This window comes from Natrix helvetica (assembly GCF_964273705.1).
Source record: "Natrix helvetica genome assembly, chromosome: 2".
NCBI classification, from domain to species: Eukaryota; Metazoa; Chordata; class Lepidosauria; order Squamata; family Natricidae; genus Natrix; species Natrix helvetica.
Genome location: NC_138552.1, coordinates 210,589,893 through 210,608,039, shown reverse-complemented (window position 1 = coordinate 210,608,039; position 18,147 = coordinate 210,589,893). Strand labels below are relative to the sequence as shown.

Below are 18,147 nucleotides of genomic sequence, written 5' to 3'. Positions count from 1 at the left end.
AATTTGGGGATATTCAAACATATTTGTAAAAGGAAAATTATTATCTCCCATTTTGCCAGGCTGAGTGCCGGCTACCTAATATGAAGGTATTTCTTACTTTCATAAGAAATAAAACTCTGAACCAAGTCAAAATTAGGGGAAAAAGGCTTTGATCTTTGTTTTTACCTTGAAAGCCCTACTGAGAACCTCTTCTCCCCCTTTGCTTCTCAGCAAATTAACGATCACTTGTTTGCCATATTGTTCCTTCAGAAGCATCATATGCCTGTAAAAGCAGGAATAGGTCGGTTTTAGTTCATAAATAATAGAAACTACCTAGAATTCTCTTTAAAATACAAATGACCAATGTCAGTTATGGCCTTCTAATCACACAAGAGGTTTTTTTTTTTCAGAATGGCGACTGAAGAACTTGATTCCTTACTACAGTTTATGTTTTACTCCAAATGAATAAATGTTCCATATTTTAATAATCAACTATTACTTCTTACACAAAACCATTTTATAATTTTATGAGGGGGCATGCACGCACCAGCGTGCCTACCCTCCCTGTCCTACTGTCCCCATTTATTTGTACTCATTTCCCTTGTTCATGTCCACGTTTGTACTTATACCTGTTATCTTGTACATGTTTGACAAACTAAATAAAATACAAATAAATAAAATTTAACTGGATTGGTTACTTGTTGGGAGTATAAATAATTGAAATTATACAGGTAAACAAATAGATTCAGAGTGTTACTTGTTTGGCGGCGGGCGGAAAATCAAAATACCTTAAGAGTATCTTTAGTATTAAGATGCTTCTCTCAGCCATTAAACTACATTTTTATTTTACTTTTCCAATTTTACTAGAAAACGGGTTCTTTCCTTCACTTGGTATCCAAGACTGTTTCAAATATTGCAGGAAATGTTAAGGCATCTAACAGTGCAAATTGCTCAGGAATCAGTACAGCAATGACGCTGCATGAAATTAACCTGATTCAATGATTTTGGAAAACAATTCTTTTGTTTGCCACTGTTAGCACCCCACAGACTAGGTTCAACCTGGGTTCCATCAGAGCCAGCAGGAGTCTTCCTCCTGCAGGCTTTGCAGCTGTCACCTCACTTTTTTAATTGCTTTCTCCTTAAGCAATTAAGGATTTCTAAAACGGTGAGGGCATTTTATCTTACAAGACCAAATAATGACTCTGTCGGAGTTTCCATAAGAGTGCCAGTCATAACTCCTGGAAAATCACACAAATCTTCATAATCCATCAGAATAGGATGGACGGTTTTCAAAGATTACCCATCATGGCACTTGCAGTGTAAAAAAGCTATTCCTACTCCTAATCTTCAAAAGAAAAACATTTGACAAGAGCAATGAGATGTTAACTCAGATTATTTCAGATTATCCTCCATCTAGATAAAATAAATCCACCCACAGTATGTCCTATCCTAAGATTTGGCTGAACAATCATATAATTTTCTTCATTGTACAGTACTGAGTAGTTCAATATCCAAACAACTCAGCATTAGTGGTGAAGTCTCATCAAACTATAGTTCTAGGGGCTATCGGCATCCCTTACTAGGTACTTCTATTCAAATTCTCCAACTGATGGAAAATTTATAGGCGGGAACTGACATTTCCACTGTATACTCTCTGTCCAAATTTTCCCCTTAGAGTGCAGCTATGTCTCTTGTGAATTAAAAAAGTGTCAACAACATGACATTCTCCTAAACAAAGGTTACTCCTTCCCATCTGCTATGGGTAACAGAATGCCACCCTTTTAGTTTGGAGCTACATGATTTAAAAAAGGTTGCTTTTAAAAAAATAATCATAATGCCGTATGTTCATATTTTGTTTATTTGCTTTATATATGCCAATCAGGAGCTCAATGGAACATGCATAGCGTTCTTTCCTCCCATTTTCTCACACAACAATAATTTAGTGAGGTAGATTTGGCTAAGAGCAAATGCCCAAAGGTACCAGGGAATCTGAAGGCACCTAAAATATTGACAGCTTTGTTCAAAAATATACACCTATCTTTCAACATGTCTTCTTTTTCAGATGCAGTCCTAAATGACAAATGGAAATATTCATGCAAAAGAGCAAAATGGATTTGAAAACCAAAAGACATGGCTCCATGCAAAGATTCTGAAGCATCCTACAATAAAAGCTGTAATATCAAATTCTAGGCTTCATGTTATCAGCAATATTGCAATTATTAAACCTACTTATCAAAAGCAGGAGCATTTGCCTCCAGGCCTCTGGTAAGCTTCAGATGATGGGAACCAACCTAAGAAGATAACAATAAAAAGAATAGGAAGTGATACTTTTAACATGAATCACTAGATGTCTCCCTTCTTCATTTAGAGAAAAGGACTTCTTTATTATAGCCTAGCAACCATCTTGGTATCCACAAATGATGCCATAGAACATAGAAGGCAGATGTTATTAGAAAATGGGGATGACAAAAAATAATGATGTGCAATTAATAAATCTGCCCCAAAACTTATTTCCAATGTTTTTCAATTTCCTTGTAAGATTAAAATTGCTTGCCTCGCTAATATTTTTTTTTATTATACTAAATTAATTAACAAAAATATGATTGCATTTACAATATGATAAAGGTAACTAACGCACTCATTTCTGTATTCCTGAATCAATCCAAACTCAAATATGCACATGTATAAATCCATTCCATGTGAAAGACTACATCACTAATACAGTCCCTCCAAAAAGGATGGCAACTCTTGTCCTGTTTAGAGTTTAAGGCCAGAAATGTTGACATGCCAAATGTAAAGGAGACTTTCAGTATAGCAGTAAATTTTACTTTAGATATTCATGATTTATGCTAATTACCTGCAATCCAGGTTGCTCCCAGAATAATGGAACTGAACCTCTGATCTGAACAAAGGAAGAAACATCCATATCCAAATAAATAGTCTGAAAAAATTTAAAAAAAACATATATTTAGATTAATGTAATTAATTACAAGTGGTGCTCATTTAACATCTGCTGGTTTAGCAACCGTTTTAAATTAGGACGGGCGTCCACTGAATGAGATTACTTACAAGCGGTTTTTGTAGTTGTGGCTGTTACACGTCCCCATGATCTTGTGATTGTGACTTGGGTGCACGTCTTGCAATTACAACACTGCAGTATCCCACTGTCATGTGATCTCTATTTGCAACCTACACTACTATTTTCCAACAAAGTTAATAGAGAAACTGGAAGGAGGTAGTATATGGTGATTATATGACAGTAGGATGTTGTAACTGCGTGATTCGCCTACAACAGCAACTGGGAACTCTCGAAACTGCTGTCCTAAGTCAGAGTGGTCATGTGCTATCATGCTCTGTCACTTAGTGACAGAGTTCCTGGTTTTAATTACCATTAGTAAGAGAAGGGTGCCTATATTAAATTGTTTTAAACATTGACTAGAGGTCAATTTATCTAAATTTTAAGATATTTTTAAATTCACAAAATAACAATAAAATTAAAATTAATATAACACTACTATAAGCAGCTTAGAATGTTGAGAAAACTTAGAAAATGCATTATTTAAACTTTCCCTTTGAGATAGTAGCCAGAACTGTGTAGGTTGTTTTAGGTATGATTGTGCCATAAAATTAAATAAATACATCATGCTATAATTTATTTCCTAATAATCCTAGTCATAGTTTGCCTTGTTTTACACAACATTTTCAGTCTATTCAACACAACCTCAAACTACCTTTTCTAAAAAGATAATACGTTTTTTTTCTAATGCATAATACTTTACATCATTTCATGCTGGACTATATTATTTATTAGTTCATTCAATTTGTACGTTCTCCCATCTCAGCAAAATCCAGAAGAAAATAAAAACACAATAATACAAAAATTAAGGCATATGGCAGCCAAGAATAAGTCATACATCAGAGCTGCTAAAATAATCAAGAAACAAGTCCCTGCATATACCCAGGCCCAGGACTGATCTTTAATTACGTAATCAATCAAGACTAAACAACCTTAATTGAGAAATTAGTCATTTCTATGTCCTATTTTCTAAGTAGGATCAGAAATGGTTAGTGGCTGTTTGGGAACCATCAAAAATCTCAGGGCTGTTAGGTTAGATACAGAAGTCAAGCAAATGTCCCAGAAGAAGGCAATATCAAGTTACTTCCATATGACTGCCAAACAAATCATATTCCATATGATTCCCAAACAAACTGATTTGAGGAAAATGATTACCAGTATTTTTATACAACTAACTCAAGATGATTCCTGCTGGTGCTAATACTGCTGCATCAAGGCCATTTTGAATGCGGAATTAAGCTGTGTGGGATGCAACTTTTAATTTAATTCCAGCTGCAAAATTCCTTCTCCCTACTTTTCACTCTGCATGCTACTTTGTTCAGGTACCCAGTACCACCACTTCTTTGGATTCTGTTTTTGTAGCAAATGAGCTAAAAGTTCAACAGCTGACTTCAGTTTAGAAAGCAAAGAGACTTCAAATTGTTTTGTTTTTCTTTGCTAATGCAATGAGTCATCAGGGAGAAGAGGGGGGGGAGAGGGGGGGAGGGAGAGAGAGAGACTGAAATACCAAAGGAGTAGCTCAGTAGGAAGCAAACGAAGACCATTTATTCATAGAAGAGCTTCCAGGAAATAAAAGTAATTGTTTATTTTCTTCTTTAAACCGGAGGAAACCATGCAGCGTAAATGGGTCAGGATAGCTACAATCCTGGGGTATAATTAATTTATGAATGAGCAGAGCCAATATGACACAGTGAACTATTTTTTCCACTGTATTAGAAACAGTCAAGTTATTGCCCTCATTGGTAATTATCTACTAGTCTAACAGCAAAGCAAAATCATTTTCTTTCCAGCACTGATATTTTATGTTCCAGCCCGTTCTTAAGTTTAATACCATTTTTATATACATATTATTATAAAGAAGTGCTAATGTTAAGGAGCTGATTCTCAATGGCTTGTTATCACCTCAAATCTGTTACTAAGGATACAAGTAATCCTCAAGACAGCAATTGGGACTGGGATTTTCATTTCTAAGCAATGTGGTTGTAAAATATAATGCCACATGACAACATCACTTAGCAACAGCAATTCTGGCAGTCTCGGTTGCTGTCATAACCAAAAGGCCACCCAGGTCAGGATCAAACATGATCATGGCTTCTGACTTACTGACAGCTTCCCCATTGACTATGCATGGGTGAAGCTGGTAGACGATATCGGAATTTGTAATAATATGACCACAGGGACACCACATATGCCAGAACTCCTAGAGCAAGTCATAAGTACCATTTGTCCAATGCCCAACATATTTTATAGAAGTCAAAGCTATTCCTATAATCTGTGACCGCTTATGCAGTTAAGATATGACTGAAGAATTTCATCCAATGCCTACAAATGAGATTCTCAGAAGGAAATAGCAATAGCACTTAGACTTATATACCGCTTCATAGTGCTTTTACAGCCCTCTCTAAGCAGTTCACAGAGTCAGCATATTGCCCCCAACAATCTGGGCCCTCATTTTACCCACCTCGGAAGGATGGAAGGCTGAGTCAAATAGAGGGATACCAATAGTTTTGGCTAGGGCTGTGTATTAGAAAGAGCAAAAAGTCAGAGAAATTCTGAAGACCCCATGCTTCTGTCCCTTGCTGCTTTAGAAAATACCTCATTTCACACTTAATTATTTAGTGACATGGATCTTCTCCTGCCACTTACCTGCTCTGTCTCAACAAAGTTAGAAACATGACCATCATCATTGACTCCTCGTATGTGAAACCGGGCACCAGCTCGCTCACAACTAATCCGGGAGATGAGGCAGGCTTTTGCCTTCTTGTGAGAGGCGTAAAGAGTACGAATGTCCACCACACCACAAATCACTTTTAGTAGCCAGTCTGAACAGTTCACCTGATAGTGTTTAAAAGGGACATGCAATAGCTGGTTCCTGTAAGCAGGACAGAAAGAAAGATCATGCATGTATAACACACATGTACACATTTTATATCTATAACTGTATCTCTATAATATCCAAATCTAGATCTCTCTCTTTAGCAGTTTTAATATGTTTTCCCTGTGCAGTTTATAAAATTTTAAAACCCCAGTACATAAGGTAACAAATGATTTCCTAACCAGGCCAAAAAAAACCAGCACTGCAGGTAACACAGAGATAGCTAGATAGTCACAAAGGGAAGGAAATTTAACTGCATGATTTAAAGTATTGGTTATGACCTGAACTTTTAACAAGTGTTTGTTGTTCACTGTTTTTCTGCAATAAAAGCTGAGAATAAAATATTTTATTTACTTATTAGTTACCTACTTACCTATCACCCAGAAGCTATAGTTATTCTCTTTAAAATAACTTTTTCAGGTAAGCTGAGCAATGGAAGAGAGAATTTCCAAGACTGAGCGGGGACTGGAACCTGGTTCTCACCACTGATAAGTTAGAATCATTAAACTACATCATATTATCGCATCAATGCCACAAAAACTATCTATACTGTGTAGTATATCTGTGTAACATGACCCATAAAGCTGAATTTAGGACCTACTTAGTGTTCCTTCATCACAAATGGTAGGAAATCTAACACAAGTATTTGGGTGCTTCTGATCAATATTCAACTGCTGGTATGTATTCAGTTTGGCACAATTGCTATATTAATGTACTAGCTGAATACCGGTGCTCCGCTACGAAATTATGTGATCGGGCTTGATAAATCGACACTTACAACTTGAAAATTAATGAATAGTTATGATCAGCTTCTCCTCTCCCCTTCTCTCCTCAGGCTTGCCCCACAGAAGCCTCTCCTCTCCTATCCCATTCTCTCCCTAGGCTTGCCCCACAGAGGCCTCTCCTATCTTATCCTCTTCTCTCCCTCAGGCTCCTCTCCAACTCCCAGCCAGCAGGCCAGATGAATCATGCACTGGCCACGCCCAAGTGGCAGTTGGAACAGAGTTATTTTCAAGTTGGGAGGGGGAATAGAACGTCTAACTCCTTAGCATCATATATTATTATTAATATATGATGCTAAGATCATTATTAATGATCAGATGGTCTTTTCGAAAATTCATTTCTTAGTAAGCACCTAGAAGCCAAATGGAACATACGAGCCAAATTTCAAGTTTTTAGGCTTTATAGTTCTGGAGATTTCATGATGTCGGATGAATGGCATTTCGTTTTTATATATATAGATTTATTCTACAACTGTTCACATCACCATTTAAAGCAAAATGTATGGTGAAATAATGCAATAGATTTAACAGTCATGCATATATGATTAAACCTGTATATTGCTTCTATATGAATATATATTTATATGTTTTTATTGAAAACGATTGATCATTCAGCAGAATTAATTTATTCATTAGTTTTATATAGGAAGAAGGGCACAGCACTCTCAGAAAGGAGATTCCACCAACCTGTCCTAAGGAGTCCTATTGTTTTTTCTTAATGCAGTCAGTGGAGACAATATAACCACACATTTCAGCCTCTCTGGTTTAAATCAATTAAACTTAGCATGGGGTGCAACATATTTGTGATAACCAAGTCCAGGAAAATTGTCTCTATTAAGCATGTTCAAAATATATTTAAACCTGCTACTCAATATGTGGAATTGTAAGGATCTAAGAAGATCCTGCATAGATCAGATAATAAAAAATTATCTGATGGACAACATAACATCCTGATGTATCAACTCAACTCTAAGAGACCCACCCAAACATCTTAAATCAAGGCTTGAGCAAAGCTCCCAAGTTTGGTACTAACCAGAAAAATGAATTTCCAGTTTGATAGCTATCATCATCTTTCTTCTGGGCTCGGATAGTGAGATCAAAGTTTGATCCTGAATTTGGCCAAGAAAAATAGAAGACCCCAGAATTCAGAAGTTTCTTCAAGGCAGAAGTACGATCTTCTTCCTTAGTTTCTTCTTGGAGGGCACAAAATTCAGTTGTTGTGATCTTGTAAACTTCGGTATCAAGGATTTTTCCCACTGATGTACAGCCTGTCACAAGAACTAGGAAATGCAAAGTGGAGTTGCCTGCAAAATGACACGTTATAATATGGTTATATATGTATATAATTGCTTATAATGCTCTAGGTTTTATCTACAAAGGCAGTCTATATTACATTCTTCCATTATATTTATCAGAACAACACAATGGGTCTTTCTTAGCCTGGTAATCAGGGGCTAAATTTAGGATATTTATCTGTCTGGAAGTTTCTATAGGTATGAGAGAATTAAAGGCATAATTAAATTTATAAATCTTTGTAAGTAGAACATTTATCTGTAACCCTAGACATAGTAGATTCTGTCTATTCTAATAGCTGGACATTTCTAGGAGGATTGGAAATAAAGCTGAACCAGAATCTTCATGATATGGTATCATACTAAAATGTAACTTAAAAAATCTTTTCAAGACAGCTATTGAAGCCAAAATAAAAAGTATTTTGGAAAACTAAAAAAATCTAGAAAAGAGTTTTGTGCAAGTCTCTCTAATGGAACCATTTTCCAACCTGGTAACTCTCACTGAAAATGTTAATGTTTAGTCGCCATATTTCCCATTTTATTTGATACCCTGAGAAGAATTCTGAAGCCCCAAGATCGGGATACTATTGTGGAAAATAAATCAAGTCCTCCCTTCACATGTTCTTCCTTCTGGAATTTAAAAGCAGATTAAAATAGGCTGCAGAGATCAAAGTGCAAGAGGAAATGAAAAGATATTAATCAGGTAAACATTCCTCTTTGTCTGAAACGTAACTTTAAATCTCTTTTATCAAATGGGAGGGATAGAAGGTTTCCCCCTCCCCCAAATGTTTACCATGTCCAATCGATAACCAGCAGAGTCCCCTATTTCCTAGAAGGATGCTTTCACATGCTTTCCTATGTAAGGGTTTATTGGTAGTCCTCAACTTATCACCGTAATTGAAGCCAGAATTACCATTGTAATTTGTACCAGTTTTTAAGCAAGTCACCATGTAACCGAGTCTTTTTTGCTGCAATAGTTAAGTGAATGTCTATAAGAGGACAAAATCAGGATGAAGAATGTGCTATGCAGGGTTGCCAGATACATGCTTATATTGCTTAAAACAGTGACAAATAAAGCAGACATTACATCATTGTTCTTGAGGCTGCCAATGGCTTCTTTGCCTCACATTCTGAAATGAGAGTAGTCTTCATTAACTCTGAGCCATAATTAATAAAACCTGCCAGATAAAAATAATGCTTCTGGCAGCTGGCTCTTGGCTAAGAAGGGAGGTTCTTGAGCACTGCCATATTTTATGCGCAGAGCTTTTAAAAGAAACATTGGTGGACTAACATGGACAAAAATACAGATTTCTTCAGCATTGCATTAAAATGTTAAGAAAAAGGGTTGCCTTCTTCTTATCAAGGCATGGAGCCTCTGACTATAAAGTTGTGTGTTTCATAATTCCTGGTCAAAAAGTGTTCCTTTAACTGCTTGCTGAGTTTTCATCTATTTTCTATATCATCTCACTAACAGAAACAAAACATGCACATTTGAGAGCTTATCAAAACAAAGTATACGTGAAGAAATCTTTAAGCTAATAGTACAGTGATGGCGAACCTATGGCACGCGTGCCACAAGTGGCACGTGGAGCCATTTGTCAGGGCACGCGAGGTGCTGCTCTGTCAGCTGGCCAGCTCGCATGCGCGCACTGGCCAGCTGAGTTCACCTTTTTAAAAGCTATTTTTCACCCTCCCCAGGCTCCAGAGGCTTTATAGGAGCCTGGGGAGGGTGAAAAGAGCCTCCCCCAACCCCCCGGAGGCTTCAGGGACCGTCCGGAGGTTTCCCTGATGCCTTCGGAGCGCTTAAAACGACCCTCCGAGCAACCCAGAAGTCACTTCCGGTTTGCTTGGAGGGTGGTTTTAAGCGCTCCGAAGGGTTCAGGGAAGCCTCCGGACGGTCCCTGAAGCCTCCGGAAGGCCTCCGGAGGGCGGTGGAGGCTCTTTTCGCCCTCCCCAGGCTCCTATAAAGCCTCTGGAGCCTGGGGAGGGCAAAAAAAGCATGTAAAAATGTGGGGGGGGTGCATTGTGCATGCATGCGCACTGGGGGGGTTGCGCGTTGCATTATGGGTGCGGCACGCCCGCACACGACCCCCCTGCACTCCCCCCACTTGTGGCACGCGAGCCAAAAAAGGTTCGCCATCGCTGTAATAGTATATTACAGCAGTGAGACCATCACTGTGGTGATTTCCCTCCAATTTATTCCCGCTAAAGCAGTAGATTACAAAAATAAAAGCTATAGTAATTTTGGTGAAACAAATCTTATTTTCAAATTTGTATTAGAACACATGGTAAGATGAATGTTTAAAAAACTGAAATAATTATTCCATACTGTACGGGTAGTCCTTGACTAATGACCACAACTGACCCCCCCCAAATTTCTATTGCTAAGCATGGTGGTAGTTAAGTTAGATTTGTCCCATTTTATAACAGTTGTTAAGCAAATCAGCGCAGTTGTTAAGGGATTCATGAGGTCATTCAGCGAATCTGGGTTCCCCCATTGTTTTTGTTTCTCAGAAGGTTGGCTGGGAAGATCACAAAAGGTGATCACATGACCCCAGAACAGTGCAACTGTCTTAAATGCGTGCCTGGTGCCAACTGCAAATTTTGATCACATGACCATGGGGATGCTGCAATTGTCGTAAGTGTGAAAAACAGTCATAAGTCAACTTTTTTCACTGCTGTGCTAAGTGAATGTTCACTAAATGAATGTTTGTAAGTCGAGGACTACCTGTAACCATTTCTCTTTAACCTAACAAAGAATAACATTGACATTTTCATTAGCAATAATGAATCAATGAATAATATTGATGGTTCTTTTTTATCTGATTATTGCATAATATTAAGTGATTACATACCAGATTTTAACTGCAGCTCGCCTAAGCATCCATAAGCATCCATAAGCTTCTCATATTGCCCTTTAATTTCTTCTTTTTCTTCAAATGCTGGGGAAATCACACAGTAAAAGTCATCATTTCTTGCTTTCTTGCAATCACTCTATGGCAATGCAATAAGCCAACTAAAAGCAGTGTGTTTCTTAGGGCTATGCAAATAAATAGAAGGGATGCTTGGATTGTGACAAAACACTCTTTGCTTTGCTGACGGTTCTGGATTTGCACATACCAGTTCAGATGACCGGGAAAAACTGGTCATGCTCAACTTTCAGCACTTCAAGGAGTGGCATATAGCTTTTGATATTAAAACAACAAAAACTCTTCCAAATGAAGCCTATGATTGGTTGGCTGGTTATTTACTTATTGGCTGGCTGACTAGCCATCCGGCCTTGCCTGTGCACCTGTGAGTCAATTTTGATTCCTTGCCTGGACAAGACTCTGCAATTTTCTTGGGAACATTTTCAGAAGTGGTTTGCCATTGTCTTTTCCCTAACACCGAGAGAGAATGACTGTCCCAAATTCATCCAACTGGCTCCAGGCCTTAAGAATGGACTAGAAATCATAGTCTCCTGATTTCTAACCTGGTTGTTTTAACTATTACATCAAGGTGGTTCTTATTTATTTATTACTGATACTTATATGCCACCCAATTTCCCAAATTATATAGAAATAAAAGAAAAAGATGCAAAACACATTATATAGAAATTAATGTTCCATAATATGTTATATCAGCCAAAATGTATTAACCATAACTTTGTGACTAAGACATTTGCTAGCTAAGCTGCATCAAATATACCACTAGGACATAATTAAATAAATATATTAAGTCTTAGTAAATTCAATCCTAAAGTAGCCATCCCCGGAAGTTATTTTTGTAGTATAGCTAAAATTTAGGAATTCAAAGACTGCAGAGTAATTGTGGACAGAGATAAGAGGATGGAATTTACCGCATTTCAGAATCTTATTTTCTTTGACCCCCCGAAATAAGCACTTGGCCTTATTTTCGGGGAGGTCTTATTATTTTTGAGGTGCAGGAGGCGGTGAGCGTGGTCACCTCATGCTGTGTTGCAATATTTTCGGGGAGGGCTTATTTTCAGGGGAGGGCTTATTTTAATGCATGCGCTCAAAAGCCCAATTGTGCTTATTATCCCGGGAGGTCTTATTTTCGGGGAAACAGGGTAGTGAGAGAATGAAACTAGTGTACAAAAATATTGAAAACAGTAAGTGGCCTTAACAGAGAAGACAGCCATAAATAGAAAGATTAATTTGGTTGAAAGTTAACCAATCAACATTTCCAGGTGTGAAATTCCACTACGGTAGTTGAATTGCTGAATGTTAGTGGTAAATAATAAAATCAGGGAGTCACGCATTAAAGGATATAAAAAGTTAAATGTTAACTCCCTTGTCTTAAACTCAATTCCAGGAGACTATGTGGGCAATAAAATAGATTAGTTTTGTCCAAAGTTTTTTGGGGGGATATTTTTCTAATTTTCTAGAGTATTTTTATGGCACTTTTGATTTCCTGAGACACCCATCAAAGTATCAAGCAGATGACTCTTTTATTTGTTAAAAGATCAATTAAAATTATTGTTCTCCTAACAGTGAGAACAATTAACCAGTGGAATGGTTTGTCTTCAGAAGTTGTGGGTGGTCCATCACTGGAGGTCTTTAAGAAGATATTGGACAGCCATTTGTCTGAAATGATATAGGATCTTCTGCTTGAGCAGGGAGTTAGACTGGAAGACCTCCAAGGTCCCTTCCAACTCTGTTATTCTGTTATTTTGTTAATTTCTGCCAATTGCTTAGTTATTTTAAGTATTACCCGGGATCAGTAGGAAGATATATTAGCTATAGACTTAATAAAGAGCTAATGCTAGTGAACTCCTATTTTGAAGTGGGGGGTGGGGAGAAAGAGAGTCTGTAATTCACAAAGGTGCACTATATATATAAAAGTGGAATATTGTGACTTTTTTGGAATGACACAAATGATATCATTAGCATGATGATCTCATAATGTAGATAACATCACACAGTTTTTGTAATTACATTTTTACATGGTGGAAATTTGTTCTGTTGCATCGATTGTACCACGATCCAGTAAACTGAGCCTTCGCTATAATGAATTTACCCTAGTTTTTAAAAATTCTACAAAACACATTGAGTAGCAAAGACTTTTCTGTTAAGCTAGGATTTTCTTGGTAATATGAAGCTAACAGAATAAATTGTTTAATTCTCTGCAAGGTTTCATATTTGTGAAAGTGCACTCAACAGACATGCACTGACATCACACAATCAAGATATTTAATTCTTCATTAGACAAAGGAATTACTGTAGCCACAGGCCACAGTGGAACTATACAAATAGAGTGAATAACATGACATTCAGAAATGTATACGAAGTTTAAGAATGTAAGCAATTTTCTAACTTTGCCATTTCACAATTCATGGAGAAAAGAGATTGAGAGTCCAAAGTTCGTTCTCCTAGTCTGCATTAGCAAACAGAAATATATTTAAAACAACGTGAACACTGATTGCAGAAAGAAAAGTATATGCTACCAACAAGACAAACAGCAAGATTTAAATAATGGACGAGTAAATGCAAACTACATTTTAAACAAAGCAAAATTCATATGATTACAGTTAAGGAACAAAAGCTTGATGCTCATGAATGCACTGGTTATAACAACAGTTCCAGAGGTAGTAAATTACTATTAGTAGTAAGCAGTGGTGGGTTCCGGATCCTGTTGCAACTGGTATGGTTACAACGGGGCCCAGGCGCCTTCCACATGAACGCACACGTCGTACCCTCATGCCTCCATAACATTCCAGCTGCTCGGCGGAGCATTGCGAAGGCACTGTACGCGCCATGTGTGGAAGCGCCAAAGAGTTTAAAGACAGGTAAGGAAGGAAGGGTGGGTGGGTAGGCCCTCCGGAGCACCATACCGGAACGGTACCTGGTGCCCCAGGCAGGCACTGGTATGAACTGTCTGCAACCCACCACTGGTAGTAAGGGGAAAGGGCTAATTCAGAAGAAATTTCTTACAGGAGGCTACCTGGTATTCTCAAGAACATTTGCTTCCCAGGCAAGGAATGCACAACTCTAGGTCTGAACCAAGCTTCCCTGAAGTGAGAGGTTTCCTTTTCCAGGTGGCTAAAAGGCAGATCTTGAACAAGGTTGAAATTTTTTTGATCTTTTGAAAACTTAATTCACCAAGAGGAAGGAAAAGCAGTCAGCTAAGTATTGGATCTAATCGAGCCTGAATCTCTGAAAAAATGTTGCAATTAAAAAAAAAACACACATTTTATGGAAATGACTGACAGACCTTGGCTTCAGGCATCAGTTCATATTAGGAAATAAGTAACAAGTAGAGATAGAAATATGGCATAAAATGTTTCTTTTAAAAAAATATATGCATTTGTCATAATTTCTTCATATCTTGGAGCAAAGCACCAGTCAAGGTGGAAGTTCCTGTTTATTTAGAAGTCAAAAATATATTTTTCTGCTGTAAATTAATTCTATAATAATATTTTCACATGTTAGCAAAGAAAGGCTAGGATTAGATCTCTAAATTAGAATTCAACTCTCTGCTTTGACTCATTTCTGAATAGATACGCATAGAACTATATTATTGAAGTTTAAATCCTCTTAAAACTTCCAAGATGAAGCAAACTGCACGAATGTCTAGATATCGAGAGATGCTTTTTAAGATTTCTAAATAAATATAGTACACTAAAATCCAGTAGATCAAGAAGGCAATAATAATGAAGCAGAACAGGGGTGTCCACAGGATGTGGGATAGAGTCAAAATAGTGGCCACAGCAACAAAGATTGAAGCCCTACCTCACCATATCAGAGAGTGATGCCTGCCCCACCCCTCTGTGTTTACAAAGGGAGTGGGATTTTGAACTTGCTGCTTTCATTACTTTTTTGATAAGCACTCTTTCCTTCTACAGACACACAGACACAGACACACAGCTGTAAATCAAGATGGGAGTGTAATTCTTCAGGGACTCCAGAGTGAAGCAGGATGGATTCAAGAAAGGGGGGAGAAGGACAAAGACAAAAAAAGTATTTTAAGGCATATCTCGAGTCATAGTTTACTGGGAACCCATGCAAGAGACACTAAAGCATTTAGTGAGGGGCAACTATATGTGGTTGTTGTGAGCGCTGGAGACTGGAATAAAGAGGCTTTCAATCTAACACAGCATTTCTTATGTTGTCAATCTCTTATCAGTTTTTAAAACGTAATCAGTTTTAAAATATGAATAATATGTGCTTTGTTGATAAAATAAATAGATCATCAATGTCTTTCTTATGCATTATCAGTGTAAAAGTTATGCATGCCAAGTTTTTTATATGACATTTAAATTATAGCAATCTTTGCAATTCGTGTATCATGTAAGATCCTGATATTTTAATTGTTTACATTTGCGAAAGGCAATGCATAGGAAAATCTGGGGGTGTTGCTTTGCATGGCTGCATTACTTTCTGTTTTGGTCTATAGACCAAAGCTGTAGAGTGAGTGATGGGGGAATTATCTAGCTAGCACCTGGCTTTAAGTGGGCCTCTTGGAGCTTCAATTGCTTGTTTTATTGCCCTCATTTTCAATAATCAGTTGAATCAAAGAGGACGGCATGAAGGAGTGACAATAAGGTATTGAGCATTTACGGAATCTCTCATATTGGTTCTAGGAAGCATAATGCAAATGAATTTCTGAAGACAAGCTGTCACTTGTTATATTAAATTCACACCTAACTAACCATATCATTTTATCAATTGTGAAACAATTTCTGTAATTAATAAAATGTATGACAGCAAGGAAGAACTCATGCTATTAAGAAATGTGGATGCCTCAAGCTACTGATACTGTCTGTCCTGAAGCACTGGTTATTTAATTTTGTCCAGTAATGTTGACTGTTTACTCCATGAAAGAATACAAGTAAGGTTTCCTGAACTGGTGCAAAGTTATCTATGTGCCACTGTTGAAACAGGAGGAAAAAATATATTCTTGTTCATTCTTGAAAGGTCTTGAGCCCTTCCCCCTGTAATAAGATATGATCGTAATCATGGCTTACGTGGTATTGAAAAGGAGATGCCCCACACCTCCCAAATCAGTGATGATTGAATCAAGAATCAATTAAGATTCTGGTAATAATGGAAATTATATCCCAAAGATGCTTTTTCAAGAGGCAACTGAACTTTCTTGTTTTTCTTTGAAGACGTTTTGCTTCTCATCCAAGAAGCTTTTTCAGCTCTGACTGGATGGTGGGGAATGGAAGGATTTATACTCCTTGCAGACAAGGAATATAATGAAATCCTTCCATTCCCTACGATCCAGTCAGAGCTAAAAACGCTTCTTGGATGAGAAGCAAAATGTCTTCAAAGAAAAACAAGAAAGTACAGTTGCCTCTTGAAAAAAAGCACCCTTTCTGTGGATAACCTCCATAGAAAAATAAAAATTATATTTTCATATCCTACTGTAATGAAAGCAATGAAAAAATGGGACTATGATTAAATAACGACAACAGGAAAATTAACAGTGAAGACATGATGGGGGTAGATATATTTTGTCTTTTAGAATTGACTATTAAGAGTTCAGGAACAACAGCCAAGAAATATCCCACAATTAATTTACAGAAAGAAAGAAATATGCAATAGACCAGCACTTGGTAGAGAAACAATGAAGGCCTTGCATAAATAAGTCAAATGCACACGTATAACATTACAATAGATTATACATGCAGTGCAACACTAGGTGGATGTGAAAATTGGACTTCTGCAATTGGACTGCCTACTACAACTTTTGAAAGTTGGTATAGATAGAATGCCTACTACTTTTGAAAGTTGGTATTGGAGAGGATTTTTAGATTACCATGGACAACCAAGGAAGCAAAAAAACAAAACAAAACAAAACAACAAAACCTCAAACACTAGTTTGCATACAATTGTGCAAAGGCCAGCTCCCTTGAGACAGTGGTGTATTAACCATTAAGCAAACTAAGCAAATGCTTAGGGCATCAGGCCCAAGGGGTATCACAAAGTTGTGAAAGAACTTTGGAGGAGCCCCCCCCCCCCCCCCCCAAGATTTGTCAGTGCTTAGGGCACCAGTGAGCCTTAATCTGCCACTGCCTTGAGAAGCTGGGAAAAATGGAAGGAAGGCGATCAGCATCAAGGCAAGCACCACTCAAGAGATGGAAAAGGCCAGGTTGAGCAGAGCATGCTGGAAGAAGCCCATCCATTGCTAAGAGCAGGCGCTGAGTTGACTAATCGATCAATCAACCAACCAAATCCTTCTGTCACGGTTGGCTGTCTTGGAAACTGGAAAGCAGACAGGGTGGACCATTGGTCTGAAAGACCTCGCCTCCTTCCTTCAAAGTTTGCCAGGCAAAGCAATTGTAGGATAGTTGCGTCCAGGGTACTACGCGGGCAAACACATACACACCCACTCACCACCACCACCACCACCACCACCAGCAGCAGTCTTGGTGCGAGGCACTTACTGAGGGTGGCTGTCGTGCCGGCTTCCAGCAGCAGGCAATCCGGGCGGCCGCGCGCCTCCAGTAGGGCGCTGGGAGTGGGCTCCTGCTTCCACAGCAGCCTCAGCCCTTTGCTCAGCGCCATGGAGGCTTTTGCCCATCAGGTGGAAGGGGGAGAAACCAAAGCAGCCGGGTTACAAATTGCTCCGGAGCAGCTGCTCCCGCTTCGAGGTTTTGTCTCTCGCTCCAAAATTTTAAAAAAATTACATTAAATTAAAAACCACACAAAAAATTAACTTTCCCCCAAAAGCCGGCTCCAGGGGCGCACCTCCGCACCGCCGCTATAAGTGGGAAGGAGCCAGACGCTTTTTAACTTGATCCAAAAACAAAAGTTGGGAAGGAGAAGAGACGGGGATTAACCCCGAACAAAAAGAAAGGCTCGCCGACCGTCTCCTCTTCTGCCCCGCTTTTCGTGGGGACTGGCGAGAGCCCTTGGTGGCCACAGCGGCGCCTTTTGCCAGGCCAGATTCCAGATGATCGGCGTCTTCGCAGACGCTTGTCCGGCTCTCCTCGTCCCCAAGCTCGGCCGGGAGGGCCTGAGAAGGAAAGGAATGGAGGTTCCTCCGGCGGGAGGGGGCTTGGAAAGGCTCCCCCCTTTCCCGCAAGTTCTTGCACAATTTCCGGAGTTTCTGGTTCCTTGAGGGAAAACTGCTCGCTCTCTGCCGCGACTGGCCAGGGCGGAGACCTCGTTTGGCTCCCCACCCCACCCCTGTACA

General features: G+C 38.6%; 1 protein-coding gene across 1 annotated transcript in view; it reads right to left on the bottom strand.

Annotated features, from left to right (window-relative positions):
• Positions 1 to 18,147, bottom strand: part of SYNJ2 (synaptojanin 2) — a 57,326-nt gene extending 39,179 nt beyond the window's left edge. The window contains exons 1-7 of the mRNA XM_081941249.1: positions 17,396 to 18,147; positions 10,860 to 10,946; positions 7,746 to 8,016; positions 5,702 to 5,927; positions 2,837 to 2,920; positions 2,209 to 2,270; positions 166 to 262 (exon numbers count right to left, since the gene is read on the bottom strand). Of these exons, the coding sequence (XP_081797375.1) occupies positions 166 to 262; positions 2,209 to 2,270; positions 2,837 to 2,920; positions 5,702 to 5,927; positions 7,746 to 8,016; positions 10,860 to 10,946; positions 17,396 to 17,516 (948 nt within the window). The 5' untranslated portion in view covers positions 17,517 to 18,147. The remainder of the gene's footprint in view (positions 1 to 165; positions 263 to 2,208; positions 2,271 to 2,836; positions 2,921 to 5,701; positions 5,928 to 7,745; positions 8,017 to 10,859; positions 10,947 to 17,395) is intronic.